At 58.0% G+C, this 24,745-nt stretch overlaps 1 protein-coding gene across 1 annotated transcript in view; it reads left to right on the forward strand.

Moving 5' to 3' along the window:
* The first annotated feature begins 280 nt into the window (after positions 1-280).
* The window catches only part of MID2 (midline 2), a 74,240-nt gene continuing 49,775 nt past the window's right edge, over positions 281-24,745 (forward strand). Inside the window, exons 1-2 of the mRNA XM_068151867.1 lie at positions 281-384; positions 19,968-20,689. Of these exons, the coding sequence (XP_068007968.1) occupies positions 20,024-20,689 (666 nt within the window). The 5' untranslated portion in view covers positions 281-384; positions 19,968-20,023. The remainder of the gene's footprint in view (positions 385-19,967; positions 20,690-24,745) is intronic.

Here is a 24,745-nt window from a genome sequence, read left to right on the forward strand (position 1 = left end):
GGATTCTCTCCGACACAAGAACATCTGTGCACAGCGCCCGGTGCCACAGGCACACACACGGCTCTCCATGACGTAAGAGCGCACCGTACTGACACGGGAACCGCTCCCCGCCCGACGGTCCCGGCCGCGCCTCTCCTCTCCGCCGGTTCTTCCCGCAGCGGGGCGGGTCGGGTCCGCTCCTCCCCGGCGTAAACGGCGCTGCCCGGGACCCCGCGGCCAAACCTGGGGTGTGGCGTGGCCGAGGCTAGGGCGTGGTCGGAGGCGTGGCCAGGGGCGGGGCGGAAGCGGAGCGCTGTCCCGCCCACCAGCCCCGCGCGCCGCCGCCGCCGTCTCGCTCGCGCCTGCAAGATGCCCGGGCCGCGGCGGGGCTGCCGCAGCCCGCGGGTAGGTACCGGCGGCACCGGGGCGGGCACCGGGCAGCAGCACCGGCGGGGTGGGAGCAGGGCACTGGCACTGTCGGCCGAGCGCGGGGCCCCGCCGTGTCCCTTCCTGGGGCTCTGCAGCAAGTGGCGCGGGTGGGGGGGGAAGGTTTCCTGGCCTTCCTGGGAGCCGACGCCGGTTGGTGGGTGCCCTGCGCCTCCACTCGGCACTCCCGACTCCGGAGTGTCTTGGCGATTCTGCCCCGGCGGGGATAACCGAGGGGCTGCCCAGCGCCTTGCCCCGCGGTGGGCAGCGGGAGCCCCGCGTCCTTCCCGGCCCTTTCCGTTCCCGGGAGCCGTCCTGCCAGGAGCGGGCGATGGTCCCGCCGGCGTGAGCGGCGCTTCCTCGGTTCCCCCCCCACCCCCCCACGCCATGCCAGCCCCCTGCTCTCGCGGGGCTAACGGCCCGACACCTTCCTTATCCCCCGGGTTACACCTCCGGTATACCCGGTCCCGTCCCTTCGGCCTCCGAGCCCGCCAGCCGCGCTTGAGAGGTTGGCATGTTTCGGTTCCCGGCTCCCGCTGCTGTCGGAGAGAAGCTCGGTGCGGAGCCGCTGCCTTCCGCTGTTTCCCGTTCCCCTTCCCAGCGGCGTGTCACGATTTCAGTCGCGATAAAGTTTGGCGAAATGGAGGCGAGGAGGTAACGGGTCCTCACGGGACTGGCACCAGGAGTGGCACAGGAGGAACTGGTTTGAGCGCCGCTTGTACCGGTGCGGCCCCCCTGTGGCACCGGGATCCGGGCGGTGTTAGGTGGGACACTGCCTGGGCATCGCAGCCCAGTGTGTGCGGAGGTGGTGCGGCTGGCTGGCAGCGGCACTGGGAACCTGCTGTGGAAAGGTGCCCGGGAGTTGTATGTTCTTTTCCCGCTTCATTTATGTGTTTTGCCCCCAAAATGCACTGCCCCTTGTGCCCTCGTGGGGATGTGCAGTTGGAGGTGTCTGTGACTACGCTGGGGTGGCACAGGGTAGCTCGGCCAAGCGGGTGCTGGAGTTTGAGGGGAGGGCAGATGGTTCATGTTGCTCCATCGCCTCCTCGAGTCCCGACACGCCAGGTGCTGATGGCTCCGGCGCTGCCTGCCTGGCTTGGCACCGGCCCAGGCTTCGGCGTGCTCCCGAGCAAGCCCCTGAACCTCTGCCGAGCCCTTCTGGTCGGGAGGAGGCTTAGGGCAATCGGCTGTGCTTGAGGAGCTGCTGAGGCCAGACCAAAGCTGACAGCGCCGTGGTGCCAGCCGGAGCATGCCCGTTGCACTGGGGCACTGGTGGCTCCTGGGTGGCATCGGCTGAACATCTGGGTCACTGACGGGCAATGCTGCCAGCTCCTCACCCTGCATGCATGGAGTCCAGTGGGGCTTGAGCTGCTCCTTGACCCATGTAACACGATCAGCTATGCCCTTCCGTCTATCTGTCCTTCCATTCTGAGCTCCTCTGCTCAGTGAGGCATGGTGTGTGTGCCATGGTGGGCTGCCTGCACAGGGCTGGGTGTGGGCAGAGTCCCCCAGCTTCTAGGGGTGCTGTGGGCTCTGTGCTCTGCTTATTGTGGCTGTGTTTCGCTGCTGGGAGCAGGCTCCAAACTCTTTGCTGGGCTTTTCCCCGCAGTGAAGGGGTGAGTCCAGCCATGACACAGAGGGAAGGGTTGTGGTGGTCTCAGCAGGGGAACGCTCCTGTAGCCAAGGGTGCCATTCCTTGAGGATGCTCCTGGGAAAAGGCAGTGGCGTAGGGCAGAGGTGTGAGGAGGAAGAGCCAGCGCTGGCAGCAGGAGCAGTTGCATCAGTTCAGGCAGGTGCTGTGGTTGCTACAGAGCCCTGCCTGTGCCAGCTCCTCTCCACCAGCATTACAGGCAGGTCTGTGCCCTGCGGAGTCTTTTGTGGCACCGGGTGAAAGCAGAGAGTGCGTGCAGGGTCCCGGGGCTGGCACTGCCTGTGCTGGGAATGGTGCTGTGGGGAAAGGAAGGAAGCTGTCGTGGGGGGTGAGTTCCCGCCCAGGCAGAGTATGTCTGCAGGCAGGTGGCATAGGTACAGCTTGGTGACATGCTGATGGTTTGTGTATCGTACACATACATGTGTGTGAGCAGGGTGGGATCAGCCCTGACCCCATGTGAGGCTGGTAAATTACTTATTGTTAAAATCGGGATTGTTTTGTCCTTTGATCATCTCCTGGAGGGGATGGGGGTTCCAAAGCTGTGCTTGGGTTTCCTCTCCTGAGCCTGATAGGCCGTGCTCTGAGTGGGTTTGGGGCCATGAGACTGGCTAGAGGAGAGGTGGGGGTTTGAGCTTGGTTAGGTCGGCTCCTAGGGGTCCTCACATCTTGGAGGCTGGTGGCAGGAGGGACCATAGCGCACAGCTGTCTCAAGGGCAATGCTGGAACCAGAACGTTCTCTGCAGGCTACACAGCTGGTTCTGTAACCGAAGCTAACGACCCCTGTGATTATTTTGTACCCTTGGAGCGAGTTTCTGCTTCTGATAACCTGCCTACCGTTGTTCCCTGGAAACCTCCCATGGGCTGGTGCCCCCTGCTTTGGGGTGAGCCAGCAGTGCCTCAGGAGGGGTTTTGGCGAGGGAGGGGGGGAGAAACAGCTTGGGGAGGTTTGGGGTCAGGGCTTGAACCTGTGCTTGCTGCTTGTCCTTGCTTTCAGTGCTCTTCCTCTGGCAAGCGAGTGCGTGTCACAGCCCAGCAAGTGCCAGCCTTACCCTCAGCTCTGCCAGCCTCTGCCATTAGTGAGGGGACGTGGTGGGGCAGCTGATGGCACCGGGAGAGGCTGCGAGCGCCATCGCCTGCTGCTGTGGAGCCCGGGGTGCCGAGGATGCCAGGGCAGGGGGTCAGCGGTGGGGAGAATGGGGCATCTGTGTGCGGCTGAAAGCTGCCTTGTGCGGTGCGAGGGCGCCGGGGCCGCGGCTGCCGGCGGCTGTGGCAGCATCGCGTCTCGCCCTGCGGATCCTCTGCCGCCTTCCTGTTTTCTTACACCCTGCTGCCAGGAACCAGCCCCTTGGCTCTTTTTGCCAGCGGCCCAGGACCTGCTTCTGGTCTGCTGGGAGTGGAGAGGGGCACGGTGCCCAGCCCGGAGCCCATGGTTTCTGTGGTTTTTGGGGGTGCCGTGAGGCAGAACTGGGGCCCTGCCACCGCCACTGAAATGTGTAGCGCTTGTTTGCCCTCCCCCTGCTCCTCACCCCAGCCCTGAGCAAGCTGGGGAGTGAGGCCAGCGGCAGAATAGCTCCTTTTGTGCCTCTGGACACGCTGGCCTTGCTCAGGAAACCGCTCATTGTGTTCTCTGGCAGCGCCAGCCTCCCCATCGCCTCCGCTCCTGCTCCTGCCCCCACTCCATTCCTGCCCCAGGCTGCTCTCAGCCCTGGCTCCCAGCTTGTCTTGTGCCTGGGGGCACTGGCTGGGATGAGGACCTTCTCCTTGCTCAGCTGGAACACATAAAGCTCCTACCCACCAAGCAATACCCACAAGTACAGTGGGGAGAAGCCTGGGATATTACCCCTCAGGACTGTCCTGGTGTGGGGACAGGGCTTGGTGACAAAGAGCTCACCGTGCCCAGCTGCCCCTTGCCATGCCCAGTACAGCCATGCTGTGCCCCTTTGCTCTGTGCTGGGTGACAGCAAATCCCATGAGGCTGGGATGCACGCAGTCTTGGTGTGGGGTCTCAGGGTGGGGGTCAGGCATGTCTGTGTGGGAGTTTGAACTTCTTTTTGCCCTCTCTCCATGCCCCATTTCATCTGCTTGGTGCTGGCAGCACAGTTGCCCTCACATCACCAGCTGGGTTTGGCTTCCTCCTTGAGCAGACCAACCCACCATGCCTCTGGGCACAGAAGGGCAGGGGACATTCTTTTGCCACCCCTTCCCCTACTCCCCTCTCCCCTTTGGTCTCTTCTTTGCAGCCAGGCTCAAGATGTTGTCCCTCTCTAGTTCCCTCAAGCATTGCAACACCCCCTTTAGTTCCTCTGTGATGTTCCCTTCTGCACAGTGGCATTTGTAGGGGATATGTCCCAGTGTCACACCAGCATCGCAGCAGTCATCACTCCCCCATCACAAGTGTGCCTTGGAAGAGCTTTGAGGCTGCTCCTGGCCTCAGCCAGGGGTAACCTGGGACAGTCTGGTCATGTTTGGGGCTGTGCTGAGCCAGGGGAGTCTGGAATTGAAGAGGAAATGGCTCGTGGCATTCAGGGAGTTTCTGGTGTGACCAGTGCTGGCTGGGCTGTGTCCAGGGAGCTGCTTGGGAGCCTGCAGTGGGCAGCCTGCTCTTTCCTGGCTGCCTCTCAGCTGGTTTCCTTTTTGGGGCATTTCCTGTGGGATTTCCTCACCTCGGGAGGAAGGGTGGGGTCTGGTTGGAAGGGGATCTTCAGCCAGAGTCCCTGTGATGAGCTGGGACCCCGGGTGGACTGAAAGTGATGCTGGATGTGTTTTGCTCTCAAAATTAGGGAGCAGAGAGACTCGATAGAAGGAGGAGTGGCTCTGGAAGGGGTTTTGATTGTTTGGGGTTTTCTGGGTGGTTTGGTTATTTTACAGCAGTTGCAGAGTTGGATGCTGTGAGCTCTGGGGTCCCAAAGCTGGGTAGTTTATGTATCTCACTGCCTGGATTCTGCTCGACAGGGAAAAGGGAAACCCAGCAGCTTGTGCAAAGCCAACGTGAGAAATAGCAGGAATCCTGCTACGTCACTGAGCAGCTGGGGGCAGATCTAGGAGAAGCTTCCTGCAGGCCGTGCAGGCAGACAGCTACAGGTCCCTGTGCCAGCGCTGCGTGCGAGGGGCTCGGTGTCCACCGGGAGCGCCGGGGCTCTGCCGGCTCTCGGTGGCACGGCTTGGGCTGCTGCTCTGAAAAGGGGCTCTGTGCTCTGCAGAGCACTGTCACTGTTGTGACTGGAAGCTGCGTCTGGAGACGTGAATTGCTGGCTCTGTTTGTTTACTCCTCGTCTTGCAGACGCAGGAACTTGACCACAAGCCGGCTAATGGCCCGGGAATTACATTTCGGTTTAATACACAAACCCAATTTTGTGCTGGTTTGACCAAAGGGAGGAAAATTAACTTCAGAGAGCGGGCAGAGACCTTCCTGAAGTAGGGCTGAAGCTCAGCGTGATGAATGTGAGCTGGCTGAAGATCTGCTTGGGAGCGAAGAGCAGATGCATGCATATACACTCCTCTGAAGCGCAGCAGGGCAGGGAGCTCTGCTGCCTTTCCCTGTTCCTCCTGTCTGTCTGGGATGCTGTGATGCTCCAGGCACAGGGGTGGGATGCTCCAGGTGCAGAACATATCCAGAAGCTCTGAGCTGTTGCAGAAATACATTGGCTCAGGCCACTTGAAGGCATTTTGTTTATCTCAAAGCGTCCAACGTGTTCCTGGGGCTGGCGCTGGGGAGCTGCTGGAGCTCTGGCAGCACGTCCTGGGAGCAGCCTGCTTATGGCCCCTGAGGCCTGTCCATGAACACGGCCACCATCATTCTTCTGAGGGCTTCTCCACAGTTTTACTGCCTGGAGCTGAGCAGGGCTCCCCAGCACCCAGCAGGGCTCCCCAGCACCCAGCTCACCGCACTGGTTGAGCAGCCTCACCCCAGTGTCCCTGGGCTTGCTGTGCATTGAGGTGCAGCTGCAACTCTCTGAGGCCTGGCCCCAGCTCCCCAACCATGCCTCTCTTTGCTGCTTTGCTTTTGTTCCCTTCCAGGAATGGGCTCTGATTTTTATTTCCTTCTGCTCAGGGGTTTCCCCTGGCTCCGTGTAGCTCTGGCTCTTGCTCCTTGCTGCTGGAAGTGCTTGCATGCTGCAGGAAGGAGAGGCTGCTGGGCTTTGTCTTGCAGGAGGGTGGTAGGTTCCCAGCTACACGACTTGGGGTCTTTTCCATGGCTGGCAAGCCTGGCCATAATCATCTTGCTTGGTATGTTGTTCCTTCTCCATGACTGGTGGGTGGGAGAAGTCCTTTGGGATCTCTGCTGGCCCCACAGCCATGCCTGAAGTTCTCCCCAGCCCATGCTCTTCTCTGCTTTGCCTCTCAGGCTTGCTTTCCTCCTGGGAAATGTCCTGTTTCTTCATCCACGAGGGACAGGCTCCTCTACTTCATCCTCTCTGGGATTTTTCTTCTTAGCTCCCTTGAAAGGAGGGAGTCTAGCTTCTGGTTGTCATTGGAGGATGCTTTTTTGGGTGCTGGCTGCTGTCACCTTCCTGCCCCCTTGTCTCCATGTGTGACACATGAGCACTTTTTGGCATGAGATACATCAGCCTTTTTTCATCCCTTTTAGCTGGCTCCTGAAGTCCTTTACCAATGCTTCATCTGGGTAATCATCGAGCAGTGTTGTGGCCCTGCTTGTCAGGAGGTGATTTGGGCTGGCCTGGGGGGTCGTTAGTGCAGGGTGATGTCTGTCACTGATGGAGATGCTCCAGGGCTGGCGTATCCTCAGAGTGTGGGGTGGTGATGCTCTCTGCCATGCCAGGGCTGCCACATGAGCCCCAGCCTCGTCCCAGGGCGCCTCTCCAGGGTCTGTGATCGTTACAGATGCCAAGTGCAGAGTTTCCCTCTTCCCTCAGATCCTGACAAGAGCCTTTTGGTGGCACAGAGCAGGAGCTGTCTGTGCCCTGCCTCTTGCTGCTGCCTCCCTCGGGCAGCCCGCAGGCAGGGGGGAGCAGGATGGTAGGAGGAATTAATCCCCTTTGTAGTTCCCTGCTTCATCTCATCAGCTGCATCTGAGGAGAGCTGGAGGGGAGCCCTCCTGGGTGCCCCTTAGAGCAGGGAGAGGTGCTGGGTTTGGTTGAGCCTTTATAACTAGGAGTGTGGGATACTATGCCAGGGACCAGGGGCAGTGGGTCAGCCTGGATGTCTCCAGGAGACAGGGTGGGATTGTGTGGGTGTTCACTGTGCTGGGGATGAGCTTGTGCTGGGCTCTCGAGCAGCGGGTCGAGGGCTGTGCTGTGGTCTTCAGCTGCATTCTGAGCTGCTGGTCCTCACCCAGCTGTGTGCTCAGGACCTGCTTTACTTGGTGTTTAATTCTCTTCCTGTTATGAGCTGTGGGACTGCTGGTGGACCTTGCTGCTCCTGCTGAGGGACCTTACTGATCCTGCTGATAGCCTGGCTTTGATAGAAAACTGATTGAGAGCCCAGGGCTGCTCCAGAGGATGCTGAGTGGGGCATCACTGGTGGAGCATCCTGTGATTTGCCACACAAAGCCTGAGGGACTGGGTGCTGTGTGGCACCCAGAGCAGAGGGTGGGACATGGGGCAGGTGACAGCTCTGCCATACTGGTCCTCTGTGTGCTGGAGTCTCCTTGCTCACACTATAGAGCCTGAGCTGCATTGCATGCCCAGGGTGTTGTGTTAGCAGCTGGAACCTGGAGCTGGCCCTGCTGTGCCACGCACCTTCCTTCCTCTATCCCTGAGCCTGTGCCAGATCTGGGCTGCAGATCTTTCCAGCCTGGCATTGTGGGGTGGGTGACAAAACCAGCCAAGCTGGAGCTGCAGAAAGCAGAGCTTGGTGCCTGCTGGTGGGTGGGCATCACACAGTGGTGGCAGCACCAACAAGCAGAAAACATCCAGCTCTGAAAAAAACCAGCACCACCTGCTCTGCTCTGTGCTGATCCTGGTGAGGGAGTCTGAGGAGCTATGGACCTGCCAGCAGCTCCGTGTTACTGCAGCAGGGTGGCTATCAGGGGCAGGTTGCCGGGGACAGGGGCTGGCTGCTGGGCTCTCCAAGCATCTTGCTTTGAGCCCAGGGCTCCCAGCGCGGTGGGGAAGAGTTGCAAATACAACTGCAAAATAATCCCTGTGCTGGCTGGCACACGGCTGGGGAAGAGCTGAGCTGGCTGAATTGGTGCTTTCTGGGCTGGGTGGTGTGTTTTTTTTCTTGTGAGATGAAGGCTAAAAATGCTTATGTGCAGAAGTGATTGAGGGTTGGAGAGCCCTCTCCAAAGGGATGCTAATGGCTGTGAGTCACCTCGGAGTGAAGGAGCATTTCTTGAAAGGCTTCAAATGACTTGTTTAATGTGCTGGCAAAACACCCAGGGAGCTCTGACGTCCCTGTCCCTCTATCACCCTGCAGTGCTGGGAGGAGGACTGGGAGATCTAGCTCGCAGAGCACTCCTCAGGGGCCAGTGTAGGAAAATGCTTAAAAATATTGCAATGACTTGAGGACAAGCCTTGGTTTGTCCCTCTCCCAAATGAAGAGGTGGGCACTGTAGCAGCAGAGGCTCTCTGACATCCTCTGGCTCGGTGCTGGAGGGAGTACAATCTGGAGCTGGGCTTCACCCTCCATTCTGGAGCCTTGCAGCAGTGTGGGAGCTTCCTCAAGGGTTTGCCCATGGCTGGTATGGTGTATCACTAAAAAGAGACTGGATAAGGCACTTAGTGCCATGGTTTAGTTGATTAGATGGTGTTGGGTGATAGGTTGCACTTGATGATATCGAAGGTCTTTTCCAACCTGGTTAATTCTGTATTCTCACCGTGCCATGCTGGAAGTGGAGCAGGGCTGGGACGTGAGTGCAAACTCTGTCCCCAAACCTTCTGCACTGGGACCCTTGGCATGTGGGTGCCTGCAACCAGGGTGGTGCCTGGAGCTGCTTACACTGGGAAAAATGTGTCCCCAGAACGTGTGCCTGGTGCCCCAGCCTCCTTTGCTCCAGGATTCCCCTTGCAGGGAAGTCCTGGGCTGATCCCTCGGTCCCTGGTATATTGCTTCATAGAGCAGACTCATAGAACCATTAAGATTGGAAAAAGACCTCCAAGATCATCAAGTCCAGCCTTCTACCCAACACCTCCATGGCCACTAGACCATGTCCCCAGGTGCCATGTCCACACATTTCTCAAACACTTCCAGGGATGGTGACTCCACCACCTCCTTGGGCAGCCTGTTCCAAAGCCTAGCCACTCTTTCAGGGAAGAAATTTTTCCTAGCATCCAACCTAAACCTCCCGTGGTACAGCTTGAGCCCTGGTAAGTGATTAGTGTCTCTCAGCTGTGACCCGTGGGCCACGCTGCACCAATCTGGGTGTCTCTTCCTGAGCGTGGCAGGGGGGAGGGTGTGAAAGTCCAAAATATCTGCTACCTGCATTGTTTGTGCCCTGAGGTCAGCACTAATTATTCCCCCATTGTCTCCAGTTCCTGCAGGAAGCTTTGTTTGTCCTTGTTTATTGTTGGTTATCCTGCCTGCCCTGCCAGGAACCCTATCCCGGGAGCTGATGGATTCAAACCCGCGTGGGGCAGCACCACAGCCTGGGAGTTCCCTGCTCCCTGGCAGCCCTGCAGCCACCTCGGAGGGGTTGTGGTTGGGGGCTGGAGGCTGGAAGAACCTTTGAGCTATAAGATGGCACCAAAGCAACATCCTCTGCAGCTTTTCCATGGGCTGGGGGCTGGCACAGCACCAGGCACATGTGCTCTGCGGATCACTGGCTGGGGGCATACCGCAGCCCTTTGCAGGCTGAGAGTGGATGGAAACCTTGGTCCAGGTAGCCACTCCTGGCCCTTACGGAGCCATGTCTTCCTTGCAGTTAGAGTTTTCTCCCAGGGCCACTTTGGAGCATGGTGGGGGGATGCCAAGCACCAGGCTGGCACACCCAGGCTCTGCACCTGTGCTGGGATGGGGCTGTACCCTGCTTGAGGAACCACTTTTTGGCTGTGGATTTGTGCCTCGAGGCTCTCTGGGCAGCACCACTGATGGCCCAGCTCCTTGCTGTGCCATGCTCTTGTTGCAGCAGCACTGGCACCTTCTCAGGTTTGGCTCTGTGTCTTGGTCTTCTCCTGACCCTTTCCTGCAGTGGACTTTGCCATGAACCCTAACTCATTGGTCATTTCTCAGCACCTCTTTAAAGCCTGCCTGCCTGTGGGTGAGCGGTGCTGGTGTCCTGCCTTGAGACTTAGTGGCCCAGTAGGAAATACTGGAGTAGGGGTAACTCATGGGGTGCTGTCCCTAGGGGTGCTCATCCCCTGGGATGGTGCTGGGGCTGCAAGCACTGGAGTAGGCTGCTGCTTCTCCAGCCTCTGCAGAGACCAAGGGTTTCAGCCCTGAAATGCAGTGCTCCTCAGCCCCCCTGCTGCTCGAAGCTCAGAGGAGGTTACGTGGTGCCTCAGCTCGCTCTGCCCTGGAGAAGGAGCTGAGCTTCCATGGTTGGTGCAGGGGGAAAAGGTGGTGGTGCTGTGGGGTATCTGCAGGCAGTGGCTGTGGGCTGGCCATGGGGCTGTGTGGGTCAGGCCTTTGTCTTTGCCAGGCTGCATGTTTCTGGGCAGTATCCATCTGGGGGATGAGAGCCAGGCTTGCTCCTGCGCCCAAGAGGTGGTTCTGAGGCAGCAGCTGCTGCTGTGCTGGGTTGGCAGCTGTGCCCTCCCTTGTCCTTGCAGGGCCAGGGGCCGGTGCTGGGCTGGAGCTGCAGCTGCATTGCAGGCTGAGGCAGGGGCAGGACTCAGAGCTGCAGGGTGCTCTTGGAGCAAGAAGCTGCTGCCATGTGTGGCCTGGCAGGAGCCAGCCAGGCACAGGTCTGTCCTCGGGAGCTGATGTGAGTGCTGTGCTTGCTCTCTGCCGGGCAGCAGCCACCCACCCTGCTGGGCAGTGGAGGAGAAGACCTGGACCTGGGTGACAGGACAGCAGGAGAGGTGGTGAGACCTGGGGCAGGGCAGAGGGTCAGCAGGTGGGGCAGGGAGGATGGCAGGAGATGGCAGGGCTGCTGGTGCCAAGGCCACGGGAGCCCTGAACGTGCCGGTTTGGTGGCATGCCAGGTCCCCAGCTGCTGCTCTCAGTGACCGGGCTGTGAGTGGCTCGCTCGCAGCTGCTCCGGCTGGGGAAGGTGGGGCTTGCTCCCGGCGCCGCTGCAGCCCCTGGAGCTGGCTGTCTGCGGATGTCCCTGGCTCTGGCATCGCTGTGACCTTCCGGCCATTGCCGTGACGACCTGGCTGCGGGGCCCCAGCCCCTGAGCTGCGGTGGCAGGTGCTGGCAGAGGGGCTGGGGAGGCTGTGGTGGAAGGATGGACGTGGCATGGTGCATGGAGAGGTCTGTGAAAGTCATTACCCCCAAGGCTCCTGGGGTGTGATGGGCACCGTTGCTGTGTGGGGCTGAAGCACTGCAGCTGCTGAGCAGTCTGCACGGTAAGGGACTCGTGTGCCTGGCTGCAACAGCTGCAAGCAAATTGCAGAGATCTCTCTCTGCCTTGCATGCTATGAACTCCCAGTGCCAGCCCCCTCGGGAGCGTGTGGGGGACACGTGGTGTGCCAAGGTCCCCCGGGAGCACTCAGGAGCTGTCACCTCGCTGGGCAGGGTAGGGCAGAGTGCCTTGTTTACCTGCTGCTGAGCCTGGCACTGCTTGTAGGAAAGAGGTAGAATCTTCCCTTCCACCAGGATGTTCCTGGAGAAAAACCAGATGAGCTCTGTTTGATCCTTGCCCCTTTGATGTCTTGGAGGTGAATGAAGGTTTGGTCTGGTGGAGACCTCATGGGGCTTTGGCCAGAGCATCTGTGTGCTGTGCAGGTACCTGAAGACAAGCTCCTCGTCTCTGCTTCTGCTTCCTGGTGAGCTCTAAATGTGAGCATGTAAGGATCTGCCTCTACAGGTGGAGCATTCAGCTCCATCTGTGGAGGCTGTTGTGGATGCTGGTGGGTTTGGGGATGCTTTAAAGGTCCCAATAAATCCAAGTGATGTGCTACAAGGCTGGCCCCTGATGACAGTGCTGGGGAGCACAGCGTGGTGATGGCTTGAGTTCCTGTGTGGGCTTAAAAAAACACCCCAGCCTTTTGCTTCATCCTGCCTTGCAACCCAGCCAGACTGGACAAACAGGACATCAGCAGCTGATGGTTTCACAGCAGGCCAAAACTCCCCCTGTTGTCATGAGCCCTCCCTAAATCCTGCTGCCCGGGTGCACCGGTGGTGGCTGCAGGTGGCGAGTTTCACAGCATTGCCAGGACAAATGGTGCCATCAGTTGATTGCCCAGCTGTTGAAGTCATCAGCCTTTGGAACCCGTGGGGAAAGTTCAGCCCCATGCTGGCAGGAGGGAGCGGACAGCAGAGCAGGCTGGGCAGGGGAGGTGCTGAGCTGAGGCAGCTGTTTTGGGGGAGCACTGGGGAGAGCTGGGTTGAAGGCTTCTCGTTTGTGTAGAAAGTGCAGCAGCCCTAGGGTGGTGATGGGTGGTGGAGGCTCATGGAGCTGCTTGACAAGCAGAGATGGTTTGGGTGGGAAGGGACCTTTAAAGGTCATCTAGTCCAACCCTCCTGCAGGGCCATCTGGACTAGAGCAGGTTGTTCAGAGCCCCAGACAACCTGACCTGGGATGGTTCCAGCGATGGGGCATCTCCCACCACTCTGGGCAACTTGAGCCAGGCTCTCACCACCCTCTTATTCAGAAGAGACAGAAAAGGGGATGACAAATGGAGCACCCTAAAGCAGGGCAGCTGGAGGGACTGCAGTAGGGATGCTGATGGCTGCTGGGGGTGCTGGACCCGTGGTGCATGGGTTGGAGCATCCTAGCTTAGGGCAGTGCCGGCATGGTGGCTGCTGAGGTTGTGCAGAGCTTGCAGGGAGAGTAATCCCATTTGGGGGGAAACCCAACCAAATCTGTTTGTGCAAGCTGTCCGAGGGGCAACCCACCAGCTGGGCATGGAACCCTCCCAGCCCCACGAACTCCACATGGGCATGGAGCCTGGCAGGAGCAGTTGAGGAGAAATGTGAGGAAGCGGAACGGTTCCGTGCCATCAGTCAGGAGAGTGTGGGCAGCGATGAGGGTGGAATTCCCCAGGGCAATGAGGTGCTGTGCTCAGGGAGAAATTAAAGAGCAGCAGAGGGCCATGGCTGGCGAGCTGCAGGCAGCAGCTCTGGAGGAGTTTAACAGCAAGCAGAGAGTAAGCTCTCATTAAATAACTGCAGCGAGGGAGTGCAGCTTCTTCTGCCCCGTCCTTCATTTGGAGAGGCACAGGAAGGAGTGGGAATTGTGGAGCTGCCGGCTTTATGGTGGCAAATTGGCTGAGAAAACAATTAAAGCTGGTGTGGAAGTGCCTGTGCCTTGGTGTGATGGATTAAGGACAGCAACGCAGGGCTTTCATACGGGAAATCCAGTTTAATCAGGGCTTTTTCCTCCTCCTTCCAGTACTGCAGAAAGTGGCTGGGAGAGCAGCTGGAGGATGAGCTGTTTGTCTTTGCAGGCTTTGGACAGGTAGCTGAGCTCCTGAAGGGACTGTCAGGGCAGGAGCTGTGGGAAGGAAAGGCCAAATTCAGTGCCATGCTTTCAGGTTTATGGGAAGGAAGGAGCAGGTGAAAGGGCAGTGCTGCAGTGATGGCCTGGCTAGGGGGATCCTCGTAGACAGAGGGGTGTTGCTGAGCCAGAGGGGATGCTCAAGGTCAGAGGGATACTGTTCAACCAGAGGGACACTCGTGGTCAGAGGAATGCTGGTGAACCAGGTGGGGATGATCATGGTTGAGGGGGGATACTCCTGGTCAAGAGGGATGCTGGTGGACCAGGAGAGGTGCTCATAGTCAGAGGGATGCCAGGGGACCAGGAGGGATGCTCATGGGCTGGGGGGAACCTCAAGGTCAAGAGGGATGCTGGTGAACCAGGTGGGGATGCTTGTGGTCAGGGGGGATGCTGTGGGACCAGGAGAGATACTCATGGTCAAGAGGGATGCTGGTGGACCAGGAGAGGTGCTCATGGACCAGGGGGGATACTCATGGTCAAGAGAGGTGCTGGGGGACCAGGGGTGATGTTCATGGTCAGAGGGATGCCGGGGGACCAGGGGGATGCTCAAGGACTTGGGGGAACCTCATGGTCAAGAGGGATGCTGGGGGACCAGGGGGTTGCTCAAGGTCAGAAGGATGCTGGTAAACCGGGGGAATGCTCATGGACCAGCAGGGATGCTTATGGATCGGGCAGGATACTCCTGGTTGGAGGGATGCTCATGGACCAAGGGGGATGCTCAGTGGGCTAGGGCCATGCTCATGTCCAGGAGCTACTCCTCAGCAGTAAGAGCTTTAAGCCTGCAATCCCCTGTTAAACATGCACAGCAGCTCCACACGCAGCAGCCTGTCGAGGTTGCAAGCCAAGCACAGAAAAAATGAGGAACTGCTCGGCCTGAACTGGCTGACTGAGCCCAACTGCCTCGCTCTGTCCCCTGAGGATCTTGCTTAGGCAGGAGCTGCTGCTAATTGCACGGCCAGGGGCTGGTTTTCCTCCTAGGACCCTTGCTTCTCCTGGGACAGACCTGTCCCAAGGGCAGATGTAGGGCAGCTGATGTTTGGGTAGCGGGGGGGGGGGTTTGGCAGGGTTGGGGTGTAGCATGGGGGGAGCCCGTGCCCCCCTCAAACTCCTGCTGCTGCCAGAGGGTCCCACTGAGCGTGGCAGGGCTGCGTGGGAGCTGGAGCTCCTCGGGGCCGGGCTGTGGCTGCTGGATGGGTTTTTATTTCTCCCTGAAGGGTGATCCAATTTCGAGCTAATTTTCACGAGGACAACAAAAAGCACACAGACAACTGCTGCCTGGGTTTCATATCCTGCTGTCGTGCAGCCAATTAAAGGAAGGGTTCCATATTTTATTTTCTTATTTAAGGGGTTTTTTTTTAAGCACTGGGGTGGAGCAGCGTGGCTGTTCCTGAGCCTCTTTCTTGGAAGTGGCTGAGCAGTTTTGGGCTGCAGCCTTTCTGGGAGGGGGGTGAAAAAAAGGGAGGGGAGAAAGAACGGGGGAAGGAAGAAGAACAATAAATGACAGTTGGTGTGGAAGAGAGCAGCCTGAAGAGTTAACACGAAGGGGAGAGGTGGTTTGCAGTGTGGGGCTCTGAAAGGCTGGCAGAGCCCTGCCCAGTTTCGGTGCTGGGGGGAGGGGGGGACCAGGAGGAATTTCAAGTGGGCTCAGCAAACACTGGGGCAAGTGAGGCTGGTAGAGAAGATCAGAGGTGTGCTGGAGGGGAAGCCTCACTGCAGGCAGCTGTTGGTGGGTGTAAATGCTCTGCAGTGGTTTGGGGAGGGGGGTACTGCTGTGTCCAGCTTGGCAGAGGCTGGTGCTCACCGTGCGCAAGGCACGTGGCCCTGTGCCACCAAACAGCAGTGACCCCAAATGCCAGGTGGGATGAGATGTTGTAGCCTCATCAGCCATCACCAGTTCTACAGGAAGGATGTGCTGGTACCTGGGGAGCACTGAGAACTGCACCCTAAATCAATCTGACCCACTGCTTGCAGGGTTTGGGAAGGGCTGTGGCATCCCTGGGCCATGGAGATGGCCCTGGGCAGGGGCAGGGGGACTGACCCAAGATGCAGTTGTGGCCAGGGAGTGAGCAGAGACTGCAGCTGTTGGGTTTGAACACAGACATAAGGCTCTGTCTGGATTTTTGGTATTCAAACTCCACGACTTGTGTGGTGTGGATATGTGAGCAAGAGCTGCCCTTCAGCAGGGGCAAGGGGAAACTACAAGCAGGAGGAGCAGGGGCAATGTTGGGCTGCCTGGAGATGGTCAGTGGGACCAAGGGGAATTTTGGGGTGGTCTGGCATGGCCTGAGGTGATGTACAGCAGGATGTCCCCTCCCAGGTGTATAGATGGGGTGATGTGAGCAGTATCCCCTGCTGATGCTTGGCTCTCCCCTCCTCCCTTCTTTCCTTGGTGACAAACCTCTGCATTGTTCAGGAGGAGCCTCTGAGCTGGAGGTAGCAATGAAGGGTGTTTGTCTTTGATCTTGTGAAATAACTATTTGTGAGAGGGAACCTTTGTGTCAAACCACCCTGCTGTGATTTGCTGAGGACACCCCACGCACCCCTGGGGCTCACCACGCTTGTGCTGCTCCCAGTCAGAACCTGGGTTGTGGAGCCCATCAAAAAGCCAGGCTTGCAGTACAAATACCAGTCACCCTGTGTCCTGGCAGAGCTGGCAGCTGGCTTTGCCACCGCGGTGGGTGCTGTAGTCTTGGCTGCTGTGCTGGTGTGGATGTAGGCCAAGGGTGCCTGAGGATGCTGGAGGGCTGCAGGGGCTGGAGGTGTTGATACCAAGGGCTGCCGACAGGTGGAGGAGAGCTGGAGTGCAGGTGCCACTGCCTGCTGCTGGGCTGGCACAGGAGCTCTGGGTGGTACCTGGCAGGTTCCTACCACCCTGAGATATGAGCCTGGTAAGGAAGCAAGGACTGTGGCTACACCATCTGTCCTGTGTTTGTCCCCTCTGGCAGTTGTGTCTTGCCCTGCCAATAACCCAGGAAGCAGGGAGGTGTGGAGCGTGACACCTGTGGAAGATTTTACATTGAGGCTGCTGAGAGCCTGGCCCAGGCTGCCCAGAGAGGTGGTAGCTGCCCCATCCCTGGCACCATTGCAGGTCAGGTTGGTTGTGGCTCTGAGGAACCTGCTGTAGTTGCAGGTGTCCCTGCTGCCTGCAGGCAGTTGGACTGGATGACCTTTAAAGGTCCCTTCCCACCCAAACCAGTCTGGGATTCCATGATTCCATCTCACCTGCTGCACAGGCTGGCCTCCAGCAGTGCAGGTGCCTGTGGGCTGGTTGGCACCCACCTAAAGCCACTCCTGGCTGCCCTAGCACTGAGCAGAGGACGCTGCATGCCTCCAAGGGTTATGCAATGGGACAAATCCCACCCACAGCAGGACTGTTTGGGTTTATGTTCCTACCCTGCGGAGCCGCTGCTGCCTGTGTCCGCAGCCCTGCCCAGCCTCCAGGAGTGTCCCCAGTGCCAGCTGACCCCTGGGCACAGGTGACACGTCTCTGTTTGTAAACAGCATTAATATGTTATAACCTTTATATTTAGGGAGTTAATGACTCCAAATAAAGCAGATTTTAATCTAATCAGCCATTCCTCGTGCCACATCAATCCTGGACATCAAAGGGAACATCAAAGGCAGAGGCATAAAAGGCTTTGGAGGCAGCACCAACAGCTTCGCCCAGGTGTGTTGGAGCTGCTGGTCCCTGCTCCTGCCCTGGATGGGTTCTGAGGCCCCTCCCGGAGCTGGGGGATGTTGTCCCGGGAAGAAAAACAAGATTAGCCTGAGAACAACCACAGGAACAAACCAAGAGGCTGTTTACACCCTTTTTCCTCTCCGATGGCAGCGAAGCCATCAGGATGCGATGCTGACTTCATGGGGGATTGTGCTGGCTTTGAGCAGCTCCTGCCATGCCCTGCAGAGGCTGTGGGGATCTTCTCCCACCAGTCCTTGTTTCTAAATTCTTTCCCTTGATGTTGCTCAGACTGGACCAAATCCCATTCTTATCCTTCTTTTTCCTTGTGTTCTGCTGGCTGGAGAGTACCATGGCTGCGGCAGGGAGGTGAGGGCTGTGCCCCTGCTGGGGGTGCCCAGGCAGCTGGCAGCATTGGGTCCTGCAGTGAGGCAGCTGCTCCAGCATGGACCATCCTGGCACAGGAAGGGACCAGCCTGGCTCAGGGGCAGTTTGTAGGGGTCTGGACTGGGAGTGCTGGGAGCTGGCAGGGATGGCAGTGTGGGGATTGTGGCCATGCAGCAATCCCTCTCCCTGCCCGGCCAGGAGGCCGGTGGATCCGGCTGGATCGGGGCCGGTGCTGCGGAGCTCTGCTGCCCAGAGCCTGGGCAGGCGGCCAGGAGCGTTTCCTCCTGCTGCTTTCCCATGGCCCAGACAGGCTCAGAGGCCCGAGACGCAGGGAGGACGCTGCAGGGAGCCTTGGTGCTCCTTGGCTCCTCTGGTTGCAGCTGCTGCTCCACTGCCTCTCTGGGGGGAAAAGAACCTTTATTTCAAAACCTCTGTGACTATATCTGCCCCAGCCTTGGGTCTGGCCAGGCCTGGGGAGGTGACTGCAGCATTGATGCATCTCAGTACCCAGCTGCTCCATTTCATCAACCCTGGAGCCGTGCAGGAAGAGCTGAAGGTCTCCTCCAGGTACTTGCAGATCCTCTTTCAGGAAGAGCTGGGGCAATGGGCAGGGATGGGCACGGGCAGGTCCCAGCAGGACGCTGGGTGGTTTGCCGTTGGCAGGGCTGGCTGGAAGCAGTTGTCCCCCCAGGGGTGTTTGGTTGCCGCTGTGTTGGGGACAGCTGCCAGCACTGCTCGCTGGTGAGGCTGGAGCTGGCCCCAGAGCACGCCATGGGCTTGGCATTGCTCAAGGCTCTGTACCTGCATGGCAGGAGAAGGTGGGTTGGAAAATGCCTGCAGCAGGTGGGACCAATCCTGGCCTACTGGCCCCTGGGCTGCTCAGCCACAAGTTCTGGCTCACCCCTTGCCACCTCCCCTGCATGCTCCAGGGGATTTTGGGGCTTTCTCAGGTGGGCATCACTCAGCCTGACTCACGGAGGCTGAAGAGCCCCAGATGCACCTTGTGTCCTGCATGTGGGGAACAATCCAGAGCACAGGTGAGAAGGCAGAGGCTGAGTCCACTGCCTGATGCTCTTAGTGGGGTGTGCTGAAAGGGCATGGGCGTGGGCAGAGGCTCTGCCTAGGCTTTGGGTGGCTGTTTGGTGTCTGGAGGCAGCAGAGCCATGCCCAGGTCTCAAGCTTGGCCTTGTGTCTATCACACAAAGGCTGAACCCTTTGGTTAATGGGAGCGGGATCAGTAGTGCCCAGTGTGGTGTCGCCTGTGAGCAACCAGGTGACAAGCACCTGTGAGGGGTGGCTGGCACTGTAGCTTGAATTGGGGATCCAGGAGCTGTGGCTGGTGGCTTTTGGTCTGTGATGGGACAGGCAATGACATGCAAGGGAATGAAACCAGGAGAAGCCAGGGTGGCTGTCCCCAGGGGATGATGGCATGTTCCCTGAGTAATTCCTGTGGCTGCTTGTCCCCTCCTGGCTTTCACTGAATGAGGAAGTAAAGTTCTGCTGCTGGGGAAGGCTGCTGGGATGTGGGCTGATGAGAGAAACATGCTTTGAGACCTGAGGCTTGATCTTGAGAAGGTGACTGGTGGTGCACCTTGGTGCTCTGCAAAGCCAGAGCTTGGAGACTGTGTGGGAGGAGGTTTGGTGACCCGCAGAGAGCCTTCTGCAGGGGAGGAGATCTGAAAACACGAGGTGGTTGTTGCTGGAGAGCAGCAGAGGACAGCTGAGCTGGAGTTTGCAGGCTGTAATTTTGCTGCTTGTCCTTCCTTGCCATGCTCCCAAAAGGCTGGAGAAGCACAGAGCAGGGCACGGTGTGCTAGAGCTCCTGGCTGGCTTTGCTCAGTTTCCAGGAGATGATTCACCTTTTCCCCCTCACCGCAGGGACAGGACCGTGCGGCTGCTCGAGGAGATCTTCAGGGGTTTATCTCTGCTGAGCCTTTGTGCGTGGAAAGCAGCACAGCCTCTGCTCCTGTCTTGAGCAGCACTGGCCAAAAGAAACATGAAATCATGTGGTCTCTCCTGGGTTTATCTTTAGTCCTGCTGTTCAAGTCCTCTTTCTTGACTGCACTAGGAGCAGATGGAGAGGAGCTGGCTGTTTTCTCTTCTCCTTTCCCTTCCAAAGGGCTCTCCTGCCTCACAGCATCCCTGGGTGCTGACCCCAGCCAGATCCTCGGCTCAGGTGGTTGGCATGGTGAGGAGCAGTGCTCTGGCAGGACCTTGGCTGGGCTGTAGAAGCAGGGTAGGGGTGTTGCAGATGTGACGTGTCTGACTCCCCTGGGTGTCTTTCTGGTGGAGAGGAGCTGCCCTGGAGTGCTACTGCCTCACATCCCCACTCTGCTCTCCCTCAGGTACCAAACCACCTTCCCTGGATTTTGATGCTGAATCAGAATTGTTTTCACTAAAGATGGAAACACTGGAGTCAGAACTGACCTGCCCAATCTGCCTGGAGTTGTTTGAGGACCCCCTCCTGCTGCCCTGCGCCCACAGCCTCTGCTTCAGCTGTGCCCACCGCATCCTGGTGTCCAGCTGCTCCTCCAGCGAGTCCATCGAGCCCATCACCGCCTTCCAGTGCCCCACCTGCCGCTATGTCATCTCCCTCAACCACCGGGGCCTGGAGGGCCTCAAGAGGAATGTGACCCTGCAGAACATCATCGACCGCTTCCAGAAGGCATCCCTGAGCGGCCCCAACTCCCCCAGCGAGAGCCGCCGCGAGAGGACCTTCCGCCACAGCCCGACCATGTCGGGGGCCGGCGAGAGGATCGCCTGCCAGTTCTGCGAGCAGGACCCGCCGCGGGACGCCGTCAAGACCTGCATCACCTGCGAGGTGTCCTACTGCGACCGCTGCCTGCGGGCCACCCACCCCAACAAGAAGCCCTTCACCAGCCACCGGCTGGTGGAGCCCGTGCCCGACGCCCACTTCCGCGGCCTGACGTGCCTGGAGCACGAGAACGAGAAGGTGAACATGTACTGTGTTGCTGACGACCAGCTCATCTGTGCCTTATGTAAGCTGGTGGGCCGCCACCGCGACCACCAAGTGGCGTCCCTCAGCGACCGCTTCGAGAAGCTGAAGGTAAGCCCCGACCCCCTGCCGGGGAGGGTCCCTGCTGGGATGGTGTCACAGTATAGAATAGAATAGAACTAACCAGGTTGGAAAAGACCTTGGAGATCATCGAGTCCAACCTATCGCCCAACACCATCTGATCAACTAAACCATGGCACCAAGCACCCCATCCAGTCTCCTCCTAAACACCTCCAGGGATGGTGACTCCACCACCTCCCTGGGCAGCACATTCCAATGACCAATCTCTCTTTCTGTGAAGAACTTCTTCCTAACATCCAGCCTAAACCTCCCCTGGCACAGCTTGAGACTGTGTCCTCTTGTTCTGGTGCTGGTTGCCTGGGAGAAGAGACCAACCACTGCCTGGCTACAACCTCCCTTCAGGTAGTTGTAGACAGCAAGGTCTCCCCTGAGCCTCCTCTTCTCCAGGCTAAGCAACCCCAGCTCCCTCAGCCTCTCCTCACGGGGCTGTGCTCCAAACCCCTCCCCAGCTTTGTTGCCCTTCTCTGGACACCTTCCAGCAGCTCAACATCTTTCCTAAACTGAGGTGCCCAGAACTGGACACAGGACTCAAGGTGTGGTCTAACCACTGCTGAGTACAGGGCACAATGACCTCCCTGCTCCTTCTGGCCACACTATTCCTAATCCAGACCAGGATGCCATTGGCCTTCTTGGCCACCTGGGCACACTGCTGGCTCATGCTCAGCCTGCTATCAACCAGTACCCCCAGGTCCCTTCCTGCCTGTCCGCTCTCCAGCCACCCTGACCCCAGCCTGAGGCACTGCATGGGGTTAGTATCACAGTATATCAGAGGTTGGAAGGGACCTCAAGAGATCATCGGGTTCAACCCCCCACCTAAAGCAGGATCACTTAGGGTAGTCTGCACAGGAATTCATCCAGGTGGGGTTTGAAAGTCTCCAGAGAAGGAGGCTCCACAACCTCCCTGGGCAGCCTGCTCCAGGGCTCTGTCACCTTCACTGTAAAGAAGTTTCTCCTCATGTTGAGGTGAAATCTCTGTTCAGGTTTGACCCCATTGTTTCTTGTCTTATTACTGTGCACCACCCAAATGAGCTTGGCCCCCTCCACTTGACACCCACCCCTCAGATATTTATACACATTGATGAGATCCCCTCTCAGTCTTCTCAAGACTAAACAGCCCCAGGGCTCTCAGCCTCTCTTCACAGGGGAGATGCTCAAATCCCTTAATCATCCTTTTGGCTCTCCATTGGATTCTCTCCAGCAGTTCTCTGTCTGTCTTGAACTGGGGAGCCCAAAACTGGATGCAGTATTCCAGGTGTGGTCCCACCAGGGCAGAGTAGAGAGGTAGAGGAACTTCCCTGCTGAAGGGTGGTTGTCAGAGCAGAATCTGGTTCTGGATGCCCCAAGCAGCACCTCTTGGTTAAGCCAAACACCTCCTGGAAGATGTGTGTGCTGAAGGATGTGGCTTGTGGGCTCCTCCAGGATGCTGGTCCTAGGGGGCTGAGCTGGGTCACTGATAGTTTATTTTTCTCCTGTTGGTGTGTGTGTACCAAACCCAGGAGCTGAAGCTCCTTGGTGGTCTTTGCAGCTTCTCTCCAAACACCTGGACAACCAAGCATCTTTGGGTACTGAGGGACCCTGTGGCTATTGCCACAGGAGTGTGGCTTTTCCCTGGGGTTTTTCCTGTCCTGTGGGAGCTGGGGTGGCAGAGAGTGGCCCAGGGGACTGTGAGCATGATCCACCAAGGCTTCTGTGCTCAGGCTGTGCCTGTTCATCCCTCTTGGGACAGTACAGGTCAGACTGTGGGCAGTTCCTTCTGGAAAGCTGCAATGTGTTTAGTTTACACTAGAAGAGGGAGATTCAGACTGGAAGGAGGAGATTTGTTATGCTGAGGGTGGTGAGAGCCTAGCCCAGGTTGCTCAGATAGGTGAGAGATGCCCCATTCCTGCAGGTCAGAATGTTTGGGGCTCTGAGCAACCTGCTCTAGTTGCAGATGTCCCTGCTGACTGCAGGGGGTTGCACTGGATGACCTTGAAAGGTCTCTTCCAAGCAAAACCCTTCTGTGGTTGTATGAGACAGTGATGGAGATCCCCTCTGCTTCCCAAGCACCCCGAACTCCTTTGTCCTTCACCCTCCCACAGGATCTCAGGGATCTCTTGGCAGGTGCCATTCCTGCAGGGACTGGTCTGAGGAGTCCTCTGTGTCTCCCAGAAGGACCATGCCAGGGCTGGTGCTGTCTGGCAGAGAAAGCGGCTGAAGCCTGACCAGGATTTTGATTTTGGGGTCTCCCTTCCACCCTCTTGTGCTGAGACCAGTGTTCCAGCAGCAGGGAGCTTCTCCTCTGGACAGCCCATGTTTTCCATCCTCATTTCCCCTAGCTGGAGCAGCAGAGACAGGCGCTGCAGCCCCTTCCTTTCAGTCCGTATCGATCTGAGCAGCTGTGGTTCTGTTGGAGAAGGCAGGAGAGAGCCAGGCTCCTGGGATCTCCCCGGGGCACTTTGAAGCTGAATACTGCTGCGGTGGCACAGTGTTGTGTGAACCCAAACGGATGATGTTTGACCTGTGTCAAGTCAGAAATCCCTCTGTCCCTCGTGCACTCTGCATGAGTCTGCAGAACTCTTTCAGTCCACCCCCTTGAACAGTGAAGAAGCCAGGGCTGGTCCCCTCTGAGGTGACACCGGTGTGGCTGTGGCTGCAGGCATCCTACCCACATTAGCACCCATCTCATGTTTCCAGCTGCCTCATCCTTGGGCCTTTCTGCCTTAATGTTCTGGGCTGCTTCTGACCCTAAAGTGCTTTGGTTTTGGCTCTTTGTCTTGTTAATGTTTTGAACCAAATCGATCCCTCCGCTCTGGTGTCTTTATAAGGGCAGCAGAAACGCTTCCATCGCTCCAGCAGAAATGCAGAGGACTTCCTGTGTGTGTCTGTGTGTGTGCTGGGCAGGTCATCTTCTGCTCTTTTTTGGAAACAAACTGATGCCTGGGAAGAAATCCCTCAGGCTGTCCAGGTTCTTGGGCTGGTTGCCCACCTGTCCTTCTCCAGAAGCTTCTAACCCTGCTGCGACGTGCCCAGGGATGTGAGCTTCACAGCACAGGATGATTGAGCTGTAGGATGTCCTGCACTCTATCTCAGTCTCCCACCACGTTCCTGCCCCAGGGTCTGTCTCTGGTAGGTGTTGCCAGGTGGTCTCGGTGCCAACAGGTGCCTGTGAGGCACCGTGGGTGCGTGGTGGCTGGATTTGCCTCCAGACCCTGATGTGCCTGTCTCATCTTCACAGCCCACCTCACCTAAGCTTCCGCTGTGCGCAGAGCAGCGCCAGCAGCCCGGTCCTCAGTCCAGGACATTCTTTTTCCATGAGGAAATGTCTCAATTAGCAAATTGGAAGCCTAAGGAAGAAACGACCATGTATGTTTGCACGCAGTAACACCCGGGGATAGACATTAAACCTCCTTGAATATTCCCCCCCCCAACCCAGCCCACGTTGGCCAAGCAGGCAAATCCGTCCTGAGACAAAACCCTTGACAACCTGAATTGCTGCTTCAACCAGCCAGAGTCTGCAGGTTGCCAGAACACCATTTTTTTCCCCCCTCTTAAATAGCAGGCTGAAGTGATTTTGGACGAGGAGGGAGCTCTCCTCTGCTAGGAACATTCTTTCTGTGCTATTCATCAGCCCTGATGATCGGCAGGACCCGGAGCGGGGAGCGGGTGGCTGTGGGGTCAGAAGTGGCTTTTTCCCTGAGGCACAGCTCCTGCCTGTCGTCCCTGCCTCTGGCTGTGCATGGGTCAGGCTGTTTTTGGATGGCTTTGTACCTCCACTGCGGGGATTACACGGGATCAGTGCCCAGTTCTGCCAGCCGAGTCAATATTTGCATTAGGATTCGGTGTCGTTTTTTCCCCTTGCAGCCTCACTCTGTAGCTCTGACCATGGCGTGCTCACTGGCAAGACCCCAAACCCTGCCCAGCATCAGACGTGCCCCAAGCCATCAAAACTGGTAGTGCTGGGGATGCTGCTGCCCAGGAGCCTGTGGCTGATGGAGCTTCTCTCTCCACAGCCACTCCATTCATAGAATGATAGGTTGGAAGCCATCC

The sequence above is a fragment of the Melanerpes formicivorus genome, unplaced genomic scaffold (assembly GCF_026170545.1).
Source record: "Melanerpes formicivorus ecotype bairdi unplaced genomic scaffold, bMelFor1.0.p_v2 SCAF_22, whole genome shotgun sequence".
NCBI lineage: Eukaryota > Metazoa > Chordata > Aves > Piciformes > Picidae > Melanerpes > Melanerpes formicivorus.